The 25,419-nt window shown below is 41.6% G+C and overlaps 1 protein-coding gene across 4 annotated transcripts in view; it reads left to right on the top strand.

The window, feature by feature from the left end:
* TBC1D5 (TBC1 domain family member 5) overlaps positions 1 to 23,849 on the top strand; it is a 766,435-nt gene extending 742,586 nt beyond the window's left edge. For 3 of the 4 annotated variants that reach the window (XM_089692221.1, XM_089692220.1, XM_089692222.1), the window contains exons 21-23: positions 6,544 to 6,623; positions 9,856 to 10,038; positions 22,161 to 23,849. In XM_089692221.1, the coding sequence (XP_089548347.1) occupies positions 6,544 to 6,623; positions 9,856 to 10,038; positions 22,161 to 22,463 (566 nt within the window). In that variant the 3' untranslated portion in view covers positions 22,464 to 23,849. The remainder of the gene's footprint in view (positions 1 to 6,543; positions 6,624 to 9,855; positions 10,039 to 22,160) is intronic. The other variant, XM_089692223.1, reaches the window with a different exon arrangement.
* The last annotated feature ends 1,570 nt before the right edge of the window (positions 23,850 to 25,419 follow it).

Genomic DNA, 25,419 nt, shown 5'->3' on the forward strand with positions numbered 1-25,419 from the left:
GTTTTAGGTTAGCAACTGTTGTAGAGATTTTATATATCAATGACCTAATCAAGACAAACCAGCAATTATTGTTATATGCATAAATATCCTTTCACCAGTTTCTAGCTGTCCTTCTGTATCTCTGAGCTTTTTCCCTGGCTTGCTGTGGATCGAATAAAACTGCATTTCAATTATATACTTACAAATTCCCCAGAACCGTTGTCTATACAGTACAATTTGATGAATAAGAGCTTTAAAAATTCAGCACATGATCTAGTACAGGGCTTAAAATTTCATGTACTGAGCTACTAGCCGAGGCCTTAGGAGTTACTCGCCACTAGTTGCCCCACCCAACCCCTACCCTTCCCCGCCCCTAAACATGCCCTTGTAAATTATTTCATGAAATGACACAGTTAAATGTTACCCACATTACATCAGGGTCCCCAGAGTCCCCCCACATTATATCAGGGTGTCCAATGTCCCCCGAAACACTCCATGCACCGCACACAACCATAACCCCCCATAATCTTTCACTCACAAAACTATAACTCTACCAAGCATATCCTACCTATATAGTCGCACTTTGTCATCTATTTTACCATTAATCAGTTGATTCATACATTTTATATATTTATTGCATATGTATGGTTGCATTATATTGAATAATTTGTATATTTTAGCGCTGCACCTATATTTATTTTGATTATTTAGAGGTTGTATTTGGTTACCTTTTCGGTGCATCAGCTGCTTAGGGTTTTAGCGCTTATTCTTTATAGTCTTTATCATATCCTACCTACTATCCAACCCAGCAGCCCCATACTCTACCACCCATAATAACCACATAATCCTGAACCTGACCAAATAACCCATACATGTAGGTTTATGTAGGTTTACATACAGACACATGTACATACACACACAAACAGAGACACCTGTACACACACACACAGACCTGTACATACACACACACACACAGAAACATGTACACACACGCACAGAGACACATGTATACACACACAGACACATGTACAGACACACATACATGTACATGCACACACAGACACATGTACACCCATACATGTACATACACACAGACACATGTACAGATACACACATGTACTTACACACAGACACATATACATGCATACACAGATACATGTACACACACACACATGTACACACACACACACACATACAAATACACACATATACACACACACACACATACAAATATACACACACACACAGCCCTATAAAAAGTTGCAGTACTTCGTTACGTTCACTCACAGAGCCGGGTACTGCACTCTAGGGGGAGGCAGAGAGCACAGCACACACTCCTTCCTTTGCTTTCAATTTGCCCAACTATTGAGCAGTCTGACGGCTCCCAGTGCGAGTGACAGATCCAGCCCTGAGTTCTGAGCCTGCTCAGCAAGACGGCCCTGGGGACACACTCGCCCCCACCATAATTTCCACTCGCCAATGTGAGCTGACGAGTGGAAATTTCAAAGCCTTATCTAGTAGCGCTACCCCCTAGAGGATCCATTGAATTGTTTTGTGGTTTTTTTGCACACCTGAAGATGATACACCTCTCTCATCGAGCACTTGCAGATACACCTTGAGATATTTTAAAACATTTATTAGGCCATAACCTAAAAGAAGAGAACATTAGCAAGTGAACTTATACAAATCAATTTGACAATAACATTACTCTGTGATGTGGTTAAATACGTGCAGTATTCTAACAATTAACAGAACTCAACTTCATTTACCTAGTTACAGTATATAAAGACAGCCCTATAGTGCTGTAACAGTCACTATTTTGTCACACTGGCCAGTAAGTGATGGAAAAAAAATGTTGGCCAGCAAAGTTGGGGCCCTTGAAGAGAGCACAACACTTCCCAGAAGACAACAGATTAACTTTTATGATGTTAGTCTGTTACCAGACCCAGGGCACCCTCTTCTGGATCTCCAGACACATGCTTTGATTCCGTAAAAGTACAGTTCAGTGATGTGATCTCTCTTACAATGTTGCTGAGACAGTCCCACTTTTCCTTTTAGGTGGTGGGACTGCTCTCTGTACACTCTGATCACAACAGACATCCAAAGTGCATCTTGCACTGTGCAATGAGCAGTCGTCTCTGAGGTCTGTCTCCTGATTGTAGTCAGCTATGGTAGGGTTCTGTTCAGGAAGCAGCTCATTGTTCCCCACACCCCTGCTTGCTTCACGATAACCCTCTCCTTTCCTCTCAACCTTCCCCTTGCTTTGATGCTTCAGCCAATCACTTTTAGGATCAAATCAGACCTAGTCAAGATTGCTGTCCCCTGCACTGGAGACACTCCATAGATGAGAATTGCAAAGCCGTCTCCCTTAAGATGTCTGCTGCACTTCTGCATTAATGAGTACAGTAAGTCCCCGGCTTACAAACATTCGAGTTACAAACTTTCACAGATACAAACGGACCTCGCATTACAATCATTCGTAGATGCGAACAAATCAAGGAAGTAGCTCACGTGTCTGCCGGACATTGTCACAGTTTTGCAGTACGATAGTGTACTGTACAGAGCCTAGGATGTCCAGAAGCAAGAGGAAAAGCAGTGGTGGTTTGGAGGGGACTGCTAGGAAGTGCAAAGCAATAACCATGGAAACAAAAGTGAAAATAATTGAGAAAATGGACCGATGCAAAAAGATGGTAGACTTCGCTCGTTCTTATAACTTGAATCGTTTAACCATTGGCACAATTCTAAAGTACAAGGCCAAGATCATGGAACATGTGAAGTCTGCTGTGCCTATGAAGTCAACAATAATATCCAAAAAGCGTGGTAAACTGATAGAGGAGATAGAGAAACTTCTCAGTGTGTGGATGCAGGATCAGCGTCAAGTCCCACTCAGCTTAATGCTTATTCAAGAAAAAGCTAAAAGCCTGTTTGAAGACTTGAACAAAAAAGGGGGTGAACAGTGTGCATCTTTTACTGCCAGCCATGGATGGTTTAACAGATTCAAGGCTAGAGACAACCTTCACAAAGTAAAAGTAAGTGGTGAGGCTGTGAGTGCAGATACCATAGCTGCCCAAGAATTTCCAGGAACACTTAGAGAAATTATTGACGAAGGTGCTTATTTGCCCCAACAGGGTTTTAATGTCGATGAGATGTACAGGAAGAGGATGCCAGAACGAAGTTACATCAGTAAAGAGGAAAAGGTGATGCCAGGCGTCAAAGCAGCAAAGAACAGACTTACTCTGTTGTTTGGTGGCAATGCTTCCGGTGATATGAAACTAAAGCCTCTCTTAGTTTACCATTCACAGAGCCCAAGAGCTCTCAAAAACATAGCCAAGGGCTCTCTACCTGTTGTGTAGAAGAGTAACTACAAAGCCTGGGTTACACAGGCTATTTTCCAGGACTGGTTTTTCCAAATATTGTTTAGAGAAAGATATCCCATTCAACATTCTTTTGCTGCTTGACAATACACCAGGTCACCCCCAATTCATGGATGACTTTCATCCCAATGTCAAAGTAGTGCAACTGAGACCAAATACTATGGTCCTTATCCAACCTATGGACCAAGGAGTTATTGCAACTTTCAAGAAATATTATTTACGGCACACTTTTCGTCAGGCAGTGAAGGCTATTGATGAAACAGGAACAACTTTGCGACAATTGGAAGGATTATAACATTTACAAGGCCATAAAAAAACATCAAGTTTGCTTAGCGTGAGGTTTCGGCTGTCACCATGAATGGGGTTTGGAAGAACCTTTGCCCGCAGGTTATTCATGAAGTTCATGGACTTGAGAAGATGGATAAGGAGTCCAAAGATGTCTTCAACAACTTAGTGACACTTAGCACGCAGCTTCAGCTAGATCTGTAAGAGGACGAGGTCATTGAACTCCTTGCTGTGCAACATGAGGAGCTTACTAATGAGAACCTGATGGAATTGGAGGCCCAGCAAAAAGACAGAGAGAGCCAAGAGGAAGATGTAACTGAAGAACCAAAGAGCTTCACAACACAGGAAATAGCAAGGGGATTTTCTTTACTTTAAGAGGCACTGTTAGTTTTTGAGGCACAAGACTCCAACGTAGAATGATACACAAAGGTTGCAGCAGCCGTTCAGAATGTTATCCAGTGCTACAGAGTCATCTATGATGAGAAGAAAAGAGCTACTACTCAGACATCACTGGATCATTTTTTTCTGTAGGGTAGACAGAATTGAATCCATCCGAAAACCTGTGTCATCTCCTATTGTTGATGATCCTTCAGCTCCATCAACATCAGGTATGGGCCAAATTCCATCTTGCTCTCCATCTCCTATTGCTGGTGATCCTTCAGTTCCATCAACATCAGGTGTGGGCCAAATTCCATCTTGCCCTCCATCTCCTATTGTTGATGATCCTTAAGCTCCAGCAACATCAGGTGTGGACCATATTCCATCTTGCCCTCCATCTCCTATTGCTGATGATCCTTCAGCTCTGTCAACATCAGGTGTGGGCTAAATTCCATCTTGCCCTCCATCTCCTATTGATGATCCTTCAGCTCCACTATCTCCCACCTACCCTCCCTCCTCCAGTTCGTAACTCTCTTCCACTATATGCCAGTTGTGGTACTGTACTGTACCACCATTTTAAGGTAACTGTAAAAGAAAAAATAGTTTTACAGTTGTACTGTAATGTACCACCATTTTAAGGTAACGCTAAAAGTAAAAAAAGTTTTACAGTTGTACTGTACCCCCATTTTAAGGTAACTGCCAAAGTAAAAATAGTGTATTTACAGCTAAACCCATCCACACCGAAGGAGGATAATATAGCAGCAACAAAGGAAGAAATACTACAGCACTTGTCAGCTACAGTCCAGGTTACAATGAAAAAATGCATAATAGACCTTAACCCCTTCATGCCTAAGGGTAAAACAAATCTAAATGCCTAAGCACAATTCTGCAACGTTGACATGTGTTAGTAAAACCATACATATCACAACTACTTTGTACATCCAGGTGGATTATACCTTGTTTTCTCAGGACAAATTGGGCTTTCATTTTGGTGGTAAATGTAATGGATAGCTCCTAATTTCTTTTTATTATCAAAGGAAAACTGGCCCAAAATAGTAAAAAAAAATTTTTTTTTTCATTTAGCTGTGTGTTTCTTGTTACGACCATAACCTACCTCCATAGAAAAACTCAAACTAAATTCTCCAGCTCTTGATGATCACAGCGATACCATATATGTATATGTTATTTGTTGTTTGTACCCGTAGTACAGCCCAGAAACAATAGTGCGCATTTTGTTTTTGTCTTTTACCTAAAACACACTGACATTAACGCTAACTGACAACAATTTTTTTTAAAATCTTGACCTTTGACCCTGACCTTTGACCCCCAACCTTGGCCCAAACACTAACCTTGGTACTGAACTAGATCAAAACTTGTTCTAGGTTTTTTTCTTTATTTTTTCTTTTATTTTTAATAGTTATTTATCTTCTTTTTTTAACAAACATTTTTTTTATCTCTCTGTGTCAGGAGTTAGAGAGATACAATGTCTCTCCTCTCCATTCATAGAGAAAAAACAAGGGGGCCGGGCTGCACAGTGACTGATCACTGTGATAGCCAATCAGAGGGTATCACAGCGATCACGTGACCCGGAATCAGGAGTCCTGGGTCCCGATCGTTAGACCTGGGGCTCTCAGTGACAACGCGGTCTCTGTGCTGGGAGTGCGCTGAGCGGCACGCTCCCGGCACAAAGACAGGTACGCAAATATGCGGCCCCACGGGAAACAGCCTAGTTCCGTGAGGCCGCATATTTGTGTGCCGTCGGCGTCAAGGGGTTAAGTGAGAAATGAATGTCAAAGTTAGTAGATCCAGAGATGCAGTTAATTAAAAGTAAATAAAGTATCTACCTTTCCAGTAAATGTTAGTCATAACGCCTAGATTGTATGCTCCAAGGAGCAGAGCCCTCCTATCCCTCTTGTATTGAACTGTATTGTTGCTGTATTGTCTCCCGTTATATTGTAAAGCAATGAGCAAACTGTTGGCGCTATATAAATTCTGTATAATAATAATAACGCCCCTATTTCACCTGCCTATAGGTTGGTGAGGAGACCAGTAGGCTTGAGAGATGGGGTTGTTAACGCCCAGCTCAATTTAAAAAAAATATTTATATTTAATTATTTTCACAAGATGGAGTGAAACAGGACTCGCAATCAAAGTTCTTTAGTGCTGACAACCAGAACCTTATGGTGACCATACATGCTTTGATTTTTTTATCCTGTTGAAGTTCAATTCAGTCTATATGATCAAATCCACTAACAAGCAAATCTACTAACAAGCAAATAATAAAGCCAAACTTCCGATCAATTTACACTGAGTTTTGATTAGATTCTTTTGATCAAAATCCACTTCCCCATGTGTGCCATATCAGCGGAATGGGATGTTGACTATAGGTCAATGTTTCCCATCCAAAGAAATAAACCAGAAAAGAAAACAATTATTGATCAAAACTTGTATAACCACGTTACCCACTAACTTGTATTTACAGTCATATTATATTAAAATTGTTTTACTCCTGTCTTTTGTGACTCAGGTCATATCCAAGATGTTATATTGCAAGAGAAGCTGGAAAGAGAAGATAAAATCCAGGTGTCTCTAGCTGTGCTAAAGCAGGTATGTATAGCTATCTTTCATAATTGGCTGTTTTTTTATCTGAGGATCTGTTAGGTACACACTTTGATGCTAAGCCCATCCATCTGCCATCATCTGTGGCTCATAAGGGCATTTGTTATAGGACAGGGTGGCAGGGCTTAGCCCTTAAAGCAGACCTCCGGCCAACCACCCCCCCCCCTTTTTTTCCCTGCTTACCTGAAGGTGGTATCTGCAAATTTCAGATACTCACCCATCCAGTGGATCCAACGTTGTCCCACTGAGATCCTCTCATGCCCTGTCACCGCTGTGTCCCACGCCACCATGTTCCCTCTGTCGTCATCGAGTTCAGTGGGCGGGCCTCTTGATGCTCCAATGGGCCACCCACTCATCCTTTCCTCTATGGAAGGCTATACCTCCTGGGATATGCATGTCACATATCACATGGCACAGCGGACATTGTGCGCTTAATTCGCCTGAGGCAAATGGGGTGGTGGGGCTGGACTTTTTGGAAAAAAAGGTAAACAAAAAACCAGCATGATCCGTCTGCAGGATGGGAGGAGGGGTTGAATGCAAGCAACATGTTGAAAAGGGTTAAGGTCCACTTTAAGTCAAGTCGGTAAAGCTCCTAGTAACCAAATTAAACCATTTTCATAATTTATGTACAGTAGTGGGCTTTCAGGTTAATAAACCTGGTAGCAGAAACCTTCTTCTACCTGCTTTTAAACAGCATTTTAAAAAGGAGACTGTCAGGTTCACCCTAAAGTAAACCTGTACTAATATAAATACAGTAGACTCCTATTGATGTTATACTTCTGAAAAAAAAAACTAGTTATATGGCTGTTTCTGGCTTCATAAATTCTGATTCACTGACTTAGAACAAGCATGCAGCATGAATGTTCAAGTCATTGGAAACCTAAACTGATTGTGCCTTGTCTGTGCCGTAGAGGGTGTTAAATGCATTTCATCAGCATGGCAAAGAAGCAACTAGGCAGCCTACATACTCTATCATACAGGTTTACTTTAAGCCCACTTGTATCAATGATCCTCACGCTAAACAGCTAAAATCATCTCAAATGTAATTTAATGAATTTAGGATACTGTGAAGACAATCTGTGATTCTCCACCAGTAGGACTACAAGTCACGGAATGCTGAAGGCTGGGTTTCTGCTGAAGTTCTATGGGACTGCTCAGAACTAGCACATGTTTATGCACAGCATCTGCTGACATGTGCTTAGTGCAAGTATATGTGCCTCTGGGCAGTGCAAATTGATTGGATGTAGAACTCAACACAAGTTCTGGCTTGTGCATGCATTGATTGATTGAAACAATAATTTCATGTTCATTCAGATGTATGTTATAGCACAAAGGCAAACAAAAATAGCCTGTGTATAAGAGTCTTTAAGCAGGAGTGAACAAATGTTAAATTGTTTTTTGGTCCAAGGTCAATGTCACTGCTATGCTCAATTCCTGTGGATCACATTCATCCTATTTATATAAGGATAAACAAACATTATAACAGAAAAATCATGTAAAGCAGGAGTGAATTAAGGTTTTACATATGGTTGCTTGCATTTATTGCTACATTGGATTTGCTTTGGAGTTTTCTTACACCGCATATCCTATCCTGCTTCATCTAAATGTATTTTTTTCTTAAACAAGTCAACATGAATGCAGATTGGAAGTATCTTATGCTCTTCCAAAACTGAGCTTGGATTCAAGCAATTTGCACTTGAAAGCCTGCTGCATTTTAAGTAGCTTTTGAATCAGGTTTACGCTGATCCTTAATAGTTCTGGCATTTTTTAATTTCCGAGAGTATTATGCACCTACCACTCTGTCTTCTGATTGGTCTTTGCAGTCAGTCAGAAGATGGGGTGGACCTTAAATACACATCCTCACCTTAAAGAACAATGCTGCTGTGAGAGAGTAGAAAGAATGACGGGAATGTGCCCCATTTGTGAATTACTACTGAATATTTTTTAGAGGACACTAAGGGGGAGATTTACTAAAACTGGAGCACTCAGAATCTGGTGCAACTGTGCATGGTAGCCAATCAGCTTCTAACTTCAGTTTGTTCAATTAAGCTTTGACATCAAAACCTGGAAGCTGATTGGTTTCTATACAGAACTGTACAAGATTTTGCACTCTCCAGTTTTAGTGCAGGGTCGGTTTATAGACCAGGCAGGATTCAGACATTTTCTGTTGGGTTTCAACTGGAAAAATGTGTGAATTGTGTTTTTTAAACCTATGTTTAAACATTCCATACATACACAGATACTGTGCCTTATATGAAATAAGACCATGTTATGTATTCATCTATTTGAATCTTATATAAAGGAATATATTTTTTGGAGACCACTTCATACTTGAACCTACTTCACATTGTCAGATTTCTGTATTTTTTCATCTTCCTGCCTCCTAATATTGGCCCCACATTCTTTTACATTCTGGTGAAATCCTGAAGCTGAGCTTGACCATCAGGTTTGGCTTCAGACATATTATGAAAGGAGTAATAATAGTATAAGAATAGACTTCTACTTGTACTACAAGCTGATTGTTGTTATTGCTGGAACATTGAAGACTAGGAATGTATTCCAAACAATCCAAAAGATTGGATCACCACTTGGAAATTTCTTGGGTATTGTATGGAATGAAAATTAGCTACATGCGCAAAAAACAGCACTAAGCACACAGCTGAATGTGTTCACTTTTTAATGAAATGTAAAAATGTCTGCAAATGGATCCTTTATGAATAATATTAATGTAGGGCCAATACTTTAACAAGTTTCTTTTCCCAACACTTCCTTTTGGAGGTTATCTAAGCAGTATCCATTTCTGTCCTGTAATTCTGAATTTGTTCCTCATATGGTGGGTTTTCTAGCTATAAATTAATAGTATTCATGCTGTGTTAATCAGCAAAAAAAATATGGCCAGCTGCCATTTTTATCACAATTAATTACCATATTACATACGGCATATCTGCTGACAGCCTGACCTTATGGTTGAGGAAGAATTGATTGAAATTCTATCTACTTTTGCTTTTACTTTATATGTTATAAGGCGGTTTGTAGCACATTTTGCTAGTATATTTGTTAATGCCAATGTTTTTGTGTTTTAAGCAAAGCAAGATGCTCATACATGTTTTTATACTGTATGGAAGTGTGCTGTGCTAGGCCATGGAAGGCTTTGTATAACACATGTGGGCAGGAGGGTCTGATAAGAATGTAAGAAGTGAGTAATGTTATCTACCACTAGGTTAAGGACATTTTAAAAGGATCACTAAGGTTCAACCAAAGCCTCCTCGAAGCTGAAGAGAATGAGGAGATAACCATCACAGATGATCACTATTGCTCTAACCTGCAAAGAAAAGATGAAAGTGATGGATTTTCCAAGGAGATGCAGGAAGCTCCACGCCATAAAAAGGTACAATTGCTTGAGGTAATTTAGTTTCATTAAATACATTTATGTGTTGTTAGTTTGTTTTAATACCATTGTAGAACGCTGACTCATAAACATGAACAGATTCTCCAGCATTCAACCGTATTCTAAAATACATATTAAAGAACATGCATAATGTGATATATATACAGTATATATAGATGATATAGCATTGCTGTTCTCTTTTACTCTGTGCAGGAGGAGGTGCATGTAACATACAGCAAAAGTCATAAATCGTGAGTGATTCCACCTGTCTTGAGTATAGGAGACAAAGGCTGTCTGCTTTTGTCTCCCACCCTTTGCAGTGCCCACTGGAGACACACTCCTGAGCAGCTGATGCAAAAATGGGCGGAGCTAGCCACCAGTGCATTCGGATACCAAGCATGTTGCCTGGCCATGGGATCATGCCCCCGGTCAGAATGGGGGTATGTGCTTGTTCTTCCTCCCTATCCCTTCCAGATGATGATGCTGCTTGTGTGGGCCTGGGATGTGGCCAAGCCCAGGACCATGTGATCAGCACTGGACTTCTTCCCTCCTCACTCTGCTGTGATGCCACACAGTCCGTCCACCAACCCTAGGACCCTGTGAGGTGCTGCTAATGGCTTCTTGGTCCCTGCTTCCTCTCTAAGATGTGACTGCCTGTGTGCACTCCGAGGTGCAGCCGGGTGCACAGGATGCCTCTTGCTTGGACACCTGTTCTCTGACTGATCATGTTGCCCTGTGTGTTTTCCCCTCCTGCAGTGTACTACCGGCATGGGCCTAGGTTGAGGCCAGGTCACACAAGACCTTCCTGCTGTCTTCCCCGTTTCTGCAGTTGATGAGAATACAGAAAATCTCGCAATAGGATTACAGACAGGAATTATAACCTAAGATGAATTTTACCTCTTTCCTATTCTATCCAAAACTAAAAAAAAAAGTTTTGGCAGGAATTAGGCTGGCCATACATTAAACAATTTTCATGTTCAATTTCCTTTAGCATTGCCCTCAACTATGTAGTGCAAGGGCCTGCCTAATTGCATACAAATTGACAGTGTTTTGGTTTGACTTCATATTATTTGGTTTTGGTAAATCTAAAGGAAAATTGTATAATGTATGGCCAGCCACAGGCTTTAAGAAACAATAATGAATAGAGGTTACATTTAAAAAGCATTGTAAAACAATGCACACTAAGACAATGGCACCATGCAGACAAGTTCAGCAAGTTTTAATGCGTTTGTTATTGAGTAGTCCCTGATCTTGAACAATGGTAGATGTCGAGAAGACATATGGCATTATGTATAAGGTCATTAACTGAGAGAGCTACCACAAGTTCCTCCCGTCATCATTCATTTAGTCAGCAGCAAAGAAGACTGGGTGAAAACATGCTTCATGTCATTGTTAATTCCCTAAATCTGAGAAGGGCTCAATATTTGACCTCTGACAAATCTACGTCAAAACACCGCATATCAAAACATACAGCATGTATACATTTGTCTTTGGCTTGTTATTTCCTTTTTCATGCTAAACCACATCTGAATTTCTGTTCATTCTATGAGCTGTATGTCCCCAGATCCTTTGGGCAAACCTTTCATTTATCCCTGGACCGGCGCCATCATCGCACAGCTGGATCTTGGCCAGTAAACCCTATTAGAGGCTCTTGTGGCGTTATCCGAGCTGAAACATAAAATAAAAATAATTCAATGTGGTTTTTGTAAAGCTGCGCTATAATAAAATATGTTCTTTAATGGGGTGAAATAATGAGATTTTTCAATTTATTATTTTATGCATCTTCTTAAATTAGAAAAGCATGGGAAGCTTGTAGTGTGGTAAATTGACAATGTGCTTAATGTAATGTATCTTAAAGGATTATCGTTCCTGAACAAAAATTAGCAGATATAAAAAAAAAAAAGTTAACTGAAAACAGACATAAAGCCGTAGTATGTTTCAGTACATACATGCCTCTCCATCTTTAAGTATACATCTAAAATACTTGAATGGGATCCAGACTATTTGCTGTAGACAGATCTGGTAACATAATTTATTTTAAGAAAGGGGTGGGAAGAGTGACGACCCTCCACAGAAACACAAAAAAGACTCCTGCCAGTCTTTGTCTGCAATTCCCTTACTTATATCAGCATCTTCTCATCACAAAGGGTGCAGAATGCTTCCAGCTGGCTTGCTGTAGCTCCCACCACATGTGGACATACAATCCAAAAAATGATAGCAACACTCCGAGGTATCCAGGTAATAAATGAAACTCTACTGTACTTGACAGTACATGGCCCCAATGGGATCCTTACTTCTTCATGTGTTTTGCCCAACCAGTGGGCTTAAGCCATAGAAATGAGAGTACCCTTGTGGGTCATATACAGCTATGTAGATTATAGTTTGATGCATATGCTAGAAACCTTGTAACGCAGCTGTTTTTCTTGAATTGCATGGCACACAAGACTTTGCAGTTCAGCTGTCAGGGCCAATGAAGTCGAATTTCTGTGTGTCTAGTGGATTCAAACAGTGACTATTGTATTAAAGACCACCTACTTTACCAAGCGATTGGAAGCCCAGATCTGTCTAGGACCCAGATCTAGCCCTTCTGGTTAATACCAGATTTGCCATATTGCTATTCCTATTATAAAGACTGGTGAGGTTTAGGAGGAGCTGTAATAAGAAGATCAATATACAGTAAATGAAAGAACATATAGCAGTCAGTGTGACATTTCAGTTGTATTATTGGTAATTGATTTCCATGGTGGGTCTCACTGGGTTCATATGGTTTCTAGTCATGACCCGTACTACTCTTACATCATCATTCTGCCATAAAGATAGAAAACATTCCCTGCTATCCAGCACATAAACATAAAGAGGCTAATGTCCGTGAGTTCTGTTATAAACAATCCAGGCCTACACAGCTTCTGTATCACAAAGGAGGAAATACCAATGGCTGCACCTAACAGCAACATCTAAACAAGCCCATATCTAAATTTAAGGCATGCAGACAAAACAGCAACCCAATACGGTTAAATAACAGACATAAATACAGCTTGGAAATCTGTACCCATATTCTGTATTCTAAAGCGGAGAAGCCAGTTAGGTTTTTGGTGTCTGGTGTACGGTTTTTGATTCCTCTTAAGGGGAACTACATTGCATCTAAGTACTACAAACCAAAAAACAATATTGAATTTATTTGAATATTCATAGCAAACTCACCCATCTATCCATGTCTCTGTGCCTTATTTTGCTGAGAAATCACACAGCCCCTAGCATACTGTATCTGGCCGTGGTCATTTTGCGAAAGAGCAGATGATTTATGTAGCATTTACTTCCTGGAATCCATCTGCCCTTACCCTCGGTTCATATCTGTGCGGGTGGTGCCACTGGGGGAGCCACACAAATGCCTGCAGCTGCACCACCCACTAGAGGAATGCAGGACCCCTGGACAGGTGCCATTAATTCTAATGGCACGCCGCCCGCACTGGAAATCGGAACTGTACTGGGACCCTTGGTTCCTATGCAGACTGTGATTTCCAAAGTAGTGCAGGGACTTCTTCCCTGCATGTTCCGGGGCATGGAAGTCCATTCAAATGAATAGGCTCTCGTGCCTGTGCAAATCGCGGCCCGCATGACCGCACAGATGTGAACCAGAGCTTAGGTGGTCAGGCATGCAGGCAGGAGGGTGTGATTTGTTGAGAAAACCCCTCCTGAAGACTTCTGGGATGTATGACATCATTTGGCTAGACCTGAAAACCAGAAAGTAACTGAAGAAATGTGGAAAAGGTTTAAAACAAGTAAATATAATATACTTTCCTATCTATTTACTAATGGTAGCAGCGTCAGGATTAAAAAAGTCACAGTTGATTGAGAAAGTGAAGTTCCGCTTTAAGGTCTCCTTAAAATATCCATTTCAGCTTTCTAGTCTATACAAGAAATAGAAAGTGTTTTTTTTTTTTTTGTTTTTTTTTTTAGTGATTGAGTAGTAGTTGACTGTAGTGGCAGTAAAACCACTAAAGCTGGGTACAGCAAGTAAATAACAAAAGCAACAACAGAAATAATACCCCAGATCTCGATTAGCTAAATTTACACGGGTTATGACTCTAGATGTTTTCGTGGATGTTCTTTAGATAGTACAATGCTCCATATATGGTGGACTTGTCCAGTGGCTCGCCGTTTATGGACCAGGGTTTATAGCCGTATGTATTCAGTCACGTCTATTAACCACAAAAATGATCCTATTGAAGCATTACTTTTTAGGCCGCTCCGTAGCTTACCTTGTGAACTTCGTTTGCTCGTAGTTTTTTTTTTTATGGCCACTAAACAAACTATAGCCGGCTCTTGGAAGTCCCCCACTTACAGTTTGAGGAGGTCAGGTCTAGGATCCAAGGCTTCTTTATCAATGAAAAACTGACAGCGGTGCTGGAAGACAGCCATGACAGGTGCCTTTCAGTCTGGCAACCCTGGGTGTACTATTATCCAATCTCAGACTTCACTACGAAACTCACTAATCTCTAATATGTTGAGATTTGCCCCTCCAGTCCCCCATTTTGGGGGTCTTCTTTCTCTCCTCATTGATGAACTTCTTTCCTTTTGCTGGTCTACTTGCTCGCTGTTCCTGCACTTTTCCCTTTTTTTTTTTTCAGTCTCTTCCAGAGTTGAGAGGCCTACGTTTTCTGCCCCTCTGAGTTCTTTGGACTTCCTCTTACTTTCTCCTTATTGCTACTTCTACACGGTTTATTTAGTTAAGACCTACTGGCCATCATTTGTTGGAGACACCTGATAGTCCTATGATTTTATGGAGAATACTTCTTCAGGATAGCGGGGCTCTCTGTGCTTCTGATGTTTATGTTGAACATATTTCCATGATTCAATTGGCATGATTGAAGGCTTCACAGCCTTCTGCTTTGTGGTGCATCATTTAGGCCCCTGCGTGGGCCTTGCATGTTTATCTATGTATCCATGTCCGATATTTACATGTTCTTTACTTGCTTGTGCTACTCTGTATCATACGAGTTATTTCATTTTGTATGCTTTTTTTTACCATGTTAAATAAAAACTTTTTTGTACCAGAAATAATACCCCAGATCATAGTATGAAAACATTCCCTAATGAGCAAAAATATAGCTGGAGTTCCATGCTTAACAGTATTTACATTATGCAGATCATGTTCATTTATACATACATAAAACGTCAGACTGTAGATTTCCTTTAAACTTTAAAGAGAATCTGCCTCTTTTCCCATTCAGGGAAAAGTAATAGATTCTCTTGCGGACCCTTTCCACTAAAGCTTACCTTTGTCATCATCCCTCCCCACTCTCCAGTGAAGCCATAGGTCTAAACCTTGTGTAAGCACATTATGGACAGTACTTATGCATTTAGGCTCAGAGCTTATACAGAGCTTATACAGGGTCAATGACCTGCTTCAAGGGACAGTGTTTGGGATTGCTGATTGGTTCTCAGAAGCATTGGGCTTTTTTTGTACAGGTGAAACTCGAAAAATTAGAACATTGTGCAAAAGTTAATTTATTTCAGTAATGCAACTTAAAAGGTAAAACTAATATATGAGATAGACTCATTAATTGCAAAGGAAGATAGTTCAAGCCGTGATTTGTCATAATTGTGATGATTATGGCTTGCAGCTCATGCAAACCCCAAATGCACAATTTCAGAAAATTAGAATATTACATGCAATCAATAAAACAAGGATTGTACATAGAACAATATCAGACCTCTGAAAAGTATAAGCATGCATATGTACTCAGTACTTGGTTTGGGCCCCTTTTGCAGCAATTACTGCCTCAATGCTGCGTGGCATGGAAGCTATCAGCCTGTGGCACTGCTGAGGTGTTATGGAAGACTAGGATGCTTCAATAGCGGCCTTCAGCTCTTCTGCATTGTTCGGTCTCGTGTCTCTTATCTTTCTCTTGGCAATGCCCCAGAGATTCTCTATGGGGTCAGGTCAGGCGAGTTTGCTGGCCAATCAAGCACAGTAATCCCACGGTCATTGAACCAGGTTTTGGTGCTTTTGGCAGTGTGGGCAGGTGCCAAGTCCTGCTGGAAAATGAAGTTAGCATTCCCATGAAGCTCGTCTGCAGAAGGAAGCATGAAGTGCTCCAGAATCTCCTGGTAGACGGCTGCGTTGACCCTGGACTTAATGAAGCACAGTGGACTAACACCAGCAGATGACATGGCTCCCCAAATCAACACAGACTGTGGAAACTTCACACTGGACTTCAAGCATCTTGCAGTGTGTGCCTCTCCATTCTTCCTCCATACTCTGGGTCCTTGGTTTCCAAATGAGATGCAAAAGTTGCTCTCATCAGCAAAGAGGACTTTGGACCACTGAGCAACAGACCAGGTCTGTTTTTCTTTAGCCCAGGTAAGACGCTTCTGACGTTGTTTGTTGTTCAGGAGCGGCTTGACAAGAGGAATACGACATTTGAAACCCGTGTCCAGGATCTGTCTGTGTGTGGTGGCTCTTGATGCACTGACTCCAGCATCTGTCCACTCCTTGTGAAAGTCCCCAACACTTTTGAATGGCCTTTTCCTGACAATCCTCTCCAGGCTGCGATCATCCCTGCTGCTTGTGCACCTTTTTCTTCCACACTTTTCCCTTCCACATAACTTTCTATTAATGTGCTTTGATACAGCACTTTGGGAACATCCAACTTCTTTTGCAATTACCTTTTAAGGCTTTCCCTCCTTATGGAGGGTGTCAGTGATGGTTTTCTGCACAACTGTCAGGTCAGCAGTCTTTACCATGATTGTGATTCCTACTGAACCAGACTGAGAGACCATTTAAAGGCTCAGGAACACTTTGCAGGTGTTATGGCTTAATTAGCTGATTAGAGTGGGACACTTTGAGCCGAGAATATTGCACCTTTTCACAATATTCTCATTTTCTGAGATTGTGGATTTGGGGTTTTCATGAGCTGTAAGCCATAATCATCACAATTATGACAAATCACAGCTTGAACTATCTTGCGTTGCATGTACTGAGTCTATCTCATATATTAGTTTCACCTTTTAAGTTGCATTACTGAAATAAATGAACTTTTGCACGATATTCTAATTTTTCGAGTTTCACCTGTATGTAGCATCGGTGGAGTCTGGCACAGCTGAGTGTGCTTGTTCTGGGTCTGTGGCTCAGTAGCAGAGCAATATTAGGATAATAGCACTGGAGCATGCACCTTTAAAAAAAATTGTTCTCGTTTTTGTAACCTAAAAACTACCCATGATTGAATACTGTGTATTCATAAACAGAGCACAGAGGAGCCATCAACTGTCAGGTATAAAGTATAGGGAATTCCAGAGAGCATATCAGCAATTTAGTGTGCAAACCAACATAATACCGTACAATGCTTTCAGATGCTCCTATGAGTATAAACACATTGGGGTTGATTTACTAAAAGCAAATAGGCTGTGCACTGCAAGTTTAGTTGCTGCTGATTTCTTTCATCCAATCATATGGAAGCAAAAATGCTGTTTTTTATTTTCCTTGCATACTCCCTTTTGCCTTTAGTAAATCAACCCCATTGTCTTTTGGAAACAGGGAAAAAGCTTTAAAGTGTTACTAAACCCAAAACTGTAAAATCAGTCTGTAAATGCAGTAGAGCATGCTTGTTATACTCACTGTGGAACCTAAGAGGTTAATCCTCTGCACTGTGTAAACAGGCTGTTTAATCCTGATTTTTCTGATCCTCCCCTTCTTCCAGTGTCCCCCTCCTATTTCTGGATAAGACATATCATGTGGAGTCACTCTGTACATGCTCAGTTTGGTGTTTACTGCTATAGAGGTTTTTTTTTTTTCTTGGGAGAGTGCGTATGATCAGCACGGGGCAAATCAGCACTGTCCAGACAGAGGTCAGGGGTTCTGCATCCTGCTAGATCAAAATTAATAATCATCCTACAAGCTTTAACCAGTGCTTGGCTGGACACTGATAGAAGTCACAAGACTGCTATAACTGTTGATGAGAAAAGGTATTTAGCAGTTTATATTTACTAAAATAATTGCATTTCCATGTTCTGTGTACTGTGGGAGAGCAGATATAGTGAATTCAGGGTCCTGGGTTTAGTAACACTTTAAAGTGGACCTCAACGTTAATTTATACTTCACATGAAACAGTGGGGCACATGTCAGCAGTTGCAAAGTAATGCTGTTAAAGTAATTCAAAAAGTAAAATGTTTATTTAAAAAAAAATATTATTATTATACAGTATTTATAAAGCGCCAATGGTTCGCTCAGCGCTCTACATTACAAAGGGGGACAGAACATGTGACAGGACAATACCAATACAATGCAAAACATGAGGGGATCGAGGGCCCTGCTCTTTCGAGCTTACAATCTAGGAGGGAGGGGATAGTGGTACAGGAGGAGATAGCTGTGGGGGATGGAGTGGTAGGAAGAGTGGAGGAGGTCGGCAGGTTAGCAGGGGGTGGGGTAGGCTTCCCTGAAGAGATGGGTTTTCAGGGTGCGCCTAAAGGAGAGGAGAGTAGGTGATAATCTGATGGGTTGGGGCAGGGAGTTCCAAAGGATGGGTGGCACCCTGGAGAAGTCCTGGAGGCGGGCATGGGAGGAGGAGACCAGGGAACTAGAGAGAAGGAGGTCTTGTGAGGAGCGGAGTGTGCGTGCTGGGCGGTACTTGGATATTAGGTCAGTGATGTAGTACGGGGCAGTATGGTGGACAGCTTTGTATGTCAGTGTTAGGATTTTGAATTTGATCCGTTGCGCAATCGGAAGCCAGTAGAGGGATTGGCAGAGGGGGGTGGCGGAGATGGAGCGGTTGGAAAGGTGAATGAGTCTGGCAGCCATATTCAGGATCGACTGAAGCGGGGATAGCCAGCGGCGAGGCAGGCCAGTGAGGAGGGAGTTGCAGTAGTCGAGTCGTGATATGATGAGGGAGTGGATGAGCTGTTTAGTGGTTTCTGGGGTTAGGAACGTGCGTATTTTGGCAATGTTGTGGACGAGGAGTCTGCACAAGTTTGTTAAAGATTGGACTTGGGGCTGGAAGGATAGGTTGGAGTCCAGAATGACACCAAGTACTCTGGCCTGCGGGGCGGGTTTGATGGTGGCGTTGTTGGATGTGATGGAGAAATCAATGGGGGGTGGTGTCCGGGCTGGAGGGAAGACAAGAAACTCGGTTTTGGAGAGGTTCAGTTTAAGGAAGTGGAGCGACATCCAGTCTGATATGTCGCTCAGTAGTTGTGTGATTCGGGCGGAGACCGAGGGGGTGAGGTGGGGGGTTGAGAGATAGATTTGTGTATCGTCGGCATAGAGGTGGTAGTTGAAGCCGTGAGAGTGTATGAGTTGGCCAAGGGAGGAGGTGTAGATGGAGAAGAGAAGGGGCCCGAGGACAGAGCCTTGAGGGACCCCAACAGAGAGGGGGAGTGAGGGGGAGGTGGTAGCATTATAGGTAACGCTGAAAGAGCATTGTGCCAGGTAGGATGAGAGCCAGGAGAGAGCAGAATCTCTGAGGCCGAGGGAGTGTAGTTTTTTTGAGGAGGAGGGGGTGGTCAACTGTGTCGAAGGCCGCAGAGAGGTCAAGGAGTAGGAGCACTGAATAATGGCCATTAGCTTTGACGGTTAGCAGGTCGTTGGAGAGTTTGAGTAAGGCAGTTTCAGTGGAGTGTAGGGGATGGAAGCCGGACTGTAGGGGATACGAGGAGGTTGTTGTAGTTGAGGTAAGAGCTTAGGCGGGTGTAGACTAGGCGCTCGAGGAGTTTAGATGTAAATGGGAGCAGGGAGATGGGTCTGAGGTTGTTCGGGTCATTGGGGTCCAGGGAGGGCTTTTTAAGTATGGGGGTGATGTGTGCATGTTTCAGAGGGGAGGGGAAAGTGCTGGAGGAGAGGGAGAGATTAAAGATGTGGGTGAGGGAGCATAGGATGGAGGAGGAGGGAGGTCGTAGGAGTTGTGAGGGGATAGGGTCGAGGGGGCAGGTGGTGAGGTGGGCATCAGAGAGGATCTTGGAGACTTCCTCGATAGTAGTAAGGTCAAAGGTGTGGAGTGTTGGGGGTGCTTCAGTATGAGGGTGGGGTGGAAGTGGGGGTCAGAGCAGTGGTGGGGCCGTGGGAGAGGGGTGATGAGGGGGTAGTTGAGTGAGGGGGAACGGGGTTGGAGGGAGTTTGAGCAGCGACGAAGTCCCTGCGGGTTATGTCAAGGAGAGGGGGGATGAGGGGGTAGCTGTGTGAGAGGGGACTGGTTGAGAGGGCGTGTGAGTTGCGGCGATGTCAAAAAATACCAAACATCTCACACTTACCTGCTCTGTGCAATGGTTTTGCACAGAGCAGCCCCAATCCTCCTCTTCTCAGGTAACCCAGTGGTGCTCATGGCTCTTTTTTCCCTGCTGCGTTACCCCCAGAGTCCATTGACATACAAAACTGGCTTTGCTGCACCTGCTGATTCCTCCTTATTGGCTGTGATTGACAGCAGTGGTAGCCAATGACTCCCACTGCTTTGTCTGAGCTAATGAGGAAGGAGAGAGCCGCTGCTCTCCTGCACATCGCTGAATTGAGACAGGCTCAGGTAAGCATGGCGGGAGGGGGGGTTGGGGGCTGAATGCAGAAGGTTTTTTACCTTAATGCAGAAAATACGTTAAGGTAAAAAAAAAATTCTGCCTTTACAACCACTTTAATTTTCGATAAAAAAAAAAAGGATCTCTACTAGAATGTATTTAAAAAAACTGCTTCTGTCCACCTACCAGTATAGAAAGTCTAAATCACATGGTCTTTGGCTTTTAATGATTACTGCAGTATTACTTTCCATTTGCAGTGAAACAAGAGAATCAAAAAAGGCTTCTACCCTATTAAAAAGTTACAATTTTTATAGGGAAAAAAGACTTTCAAGAGGTTAATAAATACCAAGATATATTGCAGTAACTTGATGTTTTTTTACATGTATATCCAAAAAATTAAACTGCATGGTCAATATTTTTTTAATCAAATATTTATTTCCACACTGTATTTCAATTATTTCAAGCTTGCGCCTGTTAATCTGAACAATCTTGAAGTTAGTAAACTTACTTTGTGAGGCTCCCCATGCAGTTACTCCCTTGAATGTCATGATATGCATTCACTATGCCCTGTGAGTAGCCTTTGCTGTGTCACATATTTCACAAAGCCTGCCTTCTGAACTACAGAGGTGCTGAGAGGGAGAGTTTCAGGAGATGGGGATCAGTACAGGAATCACCGCAAAGAGAAGCTGCAAAGCATTCAGGGAATCCAGGAAGTTGTGGAAAAGGACGGCCAGCAGACAGGCAGCACTCACAATATGAAAGGAGATTTTTCAAGTAAACGTATACTGAATTGTCAAAAATAGCTATTGTTTGTATTGCTCTTACAATGCTAATATTATAAAATGAAAATGTACAGTTTTTGCTCAAAAGTTTACATACCCTGGCAGAAACTGTGAAATTTTGGCACTGATATTGAAAATATGACTGATCATGCCAAAAAATGCTCTTTTATTGAAGGATGATGATCATATGAAGCCATTTATTATCAAATAGTTGTTTGGCTCCTTTTTAAATCATAATGATAACAGAAATCACCCAAATGGCCATGATCAAAAGTTTACAAATACTGGAATGTTTGGCCTTGGTACAGACACACACGGGTTAAAATGCCAACTAGAGGTTAATGTCCCACATCTGTGGCTTTTTAAATTGTAATTCGTGTCAGTGTATAAATAGTCAATGAGTTTGTTAGCTCTTACGTGGAAGCACTGACTAGGCTAGATACTGAGCCATGGGGATCAGAAAAGAACTGTCAAAAGTCCTGCATAACAAGGTAATGGAACTTTATAAGGATGGAAAAGGACATGAAAAGATGTCCAAAGCCTTGAATATGCTAATCAGTATTGATAAATCACCTATTAAGAAGTGGAAAGTTCGGGGATCTCTTGATACCAAGCCAAGGTTAGTTAGACCAAGAAAAGGAGCCAAACAACTATTTAATAAATGGCTTCATATGATCATCATCCTTCAATAAAAGAGCATTTTTTGGCATGATCAGTCATATTTTCAATATCAATGCCAAAATTTCACAATTTCTGACAGGGTATGCAAACTTTTGAGCACAACTGTATGCAGTGATCATATATCTTATTATAATGTTTCTCCTCTAACTTGTAGCGCTTGTTCATTCCCCATTTTAGGCAGAAGGTGACGATTCTGGAAGTACAGAGAGCCGGCATTCGGATGATTATATCCTGATCTCCAAGGAAGGTGAAGCCAGTAGCTGCAATGCAGGCGCAGGGCCCGCACAGAAGGAGCTATTGCAGAAACACAAAGGTCCATCAGACAGGATACAGGCAGCTCCATCGAATCCACTCACCTTCTCGGACCCTCTAATGGGTGGACAAATTTCCTCTGGCAATCTAAGTTCCAGTCCGGATGATGACAGCAGCAACAACAGCAAGGATTCCGACTTCACTATTGTTAGCCCACTAGACATTTAATGGTTCTGCTTGTTTTCTTTCCTTTTCTAAAATACTTTCTAATATGCGGGATGCCCTTCATGTATTATAATATGTGTAGGGAGTAGTTTTGTTATGTGTGAACAGGAAGACTTGCCACATCCTGTTCATTTATGCAAGCCGTTATGCAGAGCACAAATAACAATAGACATTACAGAGAATATAGCCATTGTCATGATTGCCTTACATGTATACTTAATACTGTACTGTATGCCTGCTGGTGTCTTTAGGGATGGCCTAGCTTCTTTTACTGACCTTGGTGGGGTCTGGCTCTTTGTCTGTGGCTTCTTCCACTGGCAGCGCTAGCTGAGGCTGATTATAATTCAACAAGATGCCAAACAAAACGTTAAAGTGATGCCCACTGCCTATCTAAGCAGTACCATGTTGCTATCCCCATTTCCTTTATAAGTAACATTGGCAATCACAACCTACTGTTGTAACAGATTGACATCTGACCAGTTACACACATCATTGACCGCATTTATTTGTGAATGATTGTGGCCCAATATCAAATTTGTAAAAGCAGGTGGTGCTACAGTTGAACGTTAGTAATACTGCTCTCAGTGCTGGAGTCGATCATGTGCATTAAGAACTGAAAAGCTCTGTGCAAGTAAAAACATGGAAGGGGTAGCAAATGAGTGTATCTTGTATTAATACTTTCTTTCTTGTCCCCATTCCACTGTGCTACTGGTCTTTGCTTCCTTCAACCTGGATATTGGCATTTCCTTCTATTGCCCAATACCTAGTGTAGACACAAGTGGACAAGCCCAGAAAGTACATGGACTTTACAGTAAATCTGGACTTTGACAATGCAGGGCAGAGCAATGTTTATTTTAATGTTGACCACAAAACTGGTTATACTTTTGTTCCCTTTGCTCCCCACCAGTTTGATCACAAGTGACACCATTTATCTGGTGCTTCCAGGCATGTGACTCTCTACCCTTCCTCCCATCTGTCAGAGCTGATGCTGTCAAATAGGGCTGGGTAGAGAGGCCCTGTGTTGCATCTTAGAGCATACTCGGACCTTATTTTCTTCCCTCCCATGAGCCAAAAGAGTAGTTGGGGGGCAGCAAAGGGAAAACAAGAATTAGTAACCACTCAGGTTTACATTAAAGTGGGCATGTTGGTTAACCCTGCGTGGGCAAATGATGGGTTCACTTTAACCCACTGAAACTACAGAACCAGGGAATAGAGCTGAATGATGTTACACAATGCCCTCCTTTTTCTCCTTCTCTACCATTTCTTTCCATTTAATTAAGCCAGAATATGACAAATGGTTTTAGATAAAATGCTACTGATATATTATCTGACATTGTGATGCCAACACATGCCTATACTGATAACTAATAAAAAGACATTTCAAACCTATTGCATTGCGTGCCTTTTACAAATTATCCCAGTTAAAAATAAGGCTGTTTTAGTAGTGGTTCTTTTCATCCAAACACTGAAGAAAGTTTAGGTCAGCTTTTCTCAACCAGGGTGCTTTGAGGTTTCCTCAGGGGTGCCTTGGCAAAATTCTAAAAATTGCCCAAAACATTTATACAAGCCAGTGGGTGGAACAAGCCCGCCTTTTAGTTACACAAAGTCACAGGTTTTCATTGTGTACCATTACAAACTTGTAGCCACCAGCGTCCTGACAACCAATGGCATCATCAGTTAATAAGGAGGATATCAGTTGCCTGCACAGCATCCTAGTTTAACCCTCCCCTGCCTCTCTCCATCAGTGCTGGTGTCACATTAGCTCAGTGATGGAGAAAAGCTGAGTGAGAAGAGAAACACTCAGCACCAGTGTGCAAAAGTGTATTTGCTTTGGAAGAATAAATCACCTCGAACTCTGGGTGTCCTATATGTGTGGATGTTGCTGTTACTATTAGAATAGTTTTCACATTTTAGAATGGGGTGCCCTATTAAAATTATGGACTGTCTTGAGGCACCCCATTTTAGAATAGGGTGCCTCAAGACTGTTCATAATTTTAAAGAGTGCCTCTGGACTGTCCATAATTTTAAAGGGTGCCTTAACTGAAAAAAGGATGAGAAACACTGGTTTAGATTAGCCCACTGTGTGTAATACGTAGCATTCAAATGTCATTTTAGAGGTGGTTTATAAGTCAGTGGGTTTTCTTTCTTAAATTTTACTGACGGCGTACTAGCAGGCCATTTGCTCAGGAGCTGTGTGTCTGGAATTCACAAGTGCCATCTAAATGGGACCTGTCATATTGTCATTACTGAAACTGTTAACACCTTCAAGAGTCTGCTTACAGATCACAAGAAATTTGTCTGTAATGTTTTACATTTTTTTCAGCTGGAACATTTTTCTGTTTACACCAGAGCTGAGAATTCCCATTCTTTAATTAATTTACGTGAAGATTCAGGCATTAGAGTATAAACTAGAACTGGGCAACAGCTGGAACATGTTGAAGCTTATGTCTGGTTCAGCTTTAAAGACCTGTAACTATAAAATGAATCTAAACCTCAAAACCAAAATGTAATATATTGCAGATTACCAGTCCTTAGATGGTGTGGCCGCATCAGTTCCCATTTTTCAGGCTTTCTTTCTTTTATTTTCACCTGGTGATCCAGAAAATAACCACTTACCATCCTCTTTATTACATAGTTACATAGTCTGGCTGAAAAAAGACACCAAAAAAAAAAAACACACAAATAGAAAACATCCATATACACTCTCTTATACCCACAGTTGATCCAGAGGAAGGCAAAAAAGCCCAATAAAGCAAAAATCCTTCCTGGTCACCCTTTCTGATTCCCTGAATCAATTCTGCCTATAAATATTAATATCCAGTTAGATTTTGTGCATTTAGGAAAGAATCTATGCTTTTTTTAAAACAATCTACTGAGCTGGCCAGAGATAAGGGAGTCTCTTTCACATTTTTACAGCTCTTACTGTGAAAAAGCCTTTCCATATTTGGAGGTTAAATCT

Source organism: Staurois parvus, unplaced genomic scaffold (genome assembly GCF_062004578.1).
Source record: "Staurois parvus isolate SC_StPar_1 unplaced genomic scaffold, SC_StPar_1.0 ptg000579l, whole genome shotgun sequence".
Taxonomy (NCBI): domain Eukaryota; kingdom Metazoa; phylum Chordata; class Amphibia; order Anura; family Ranidae; genus Staurois; species Staurois parvus.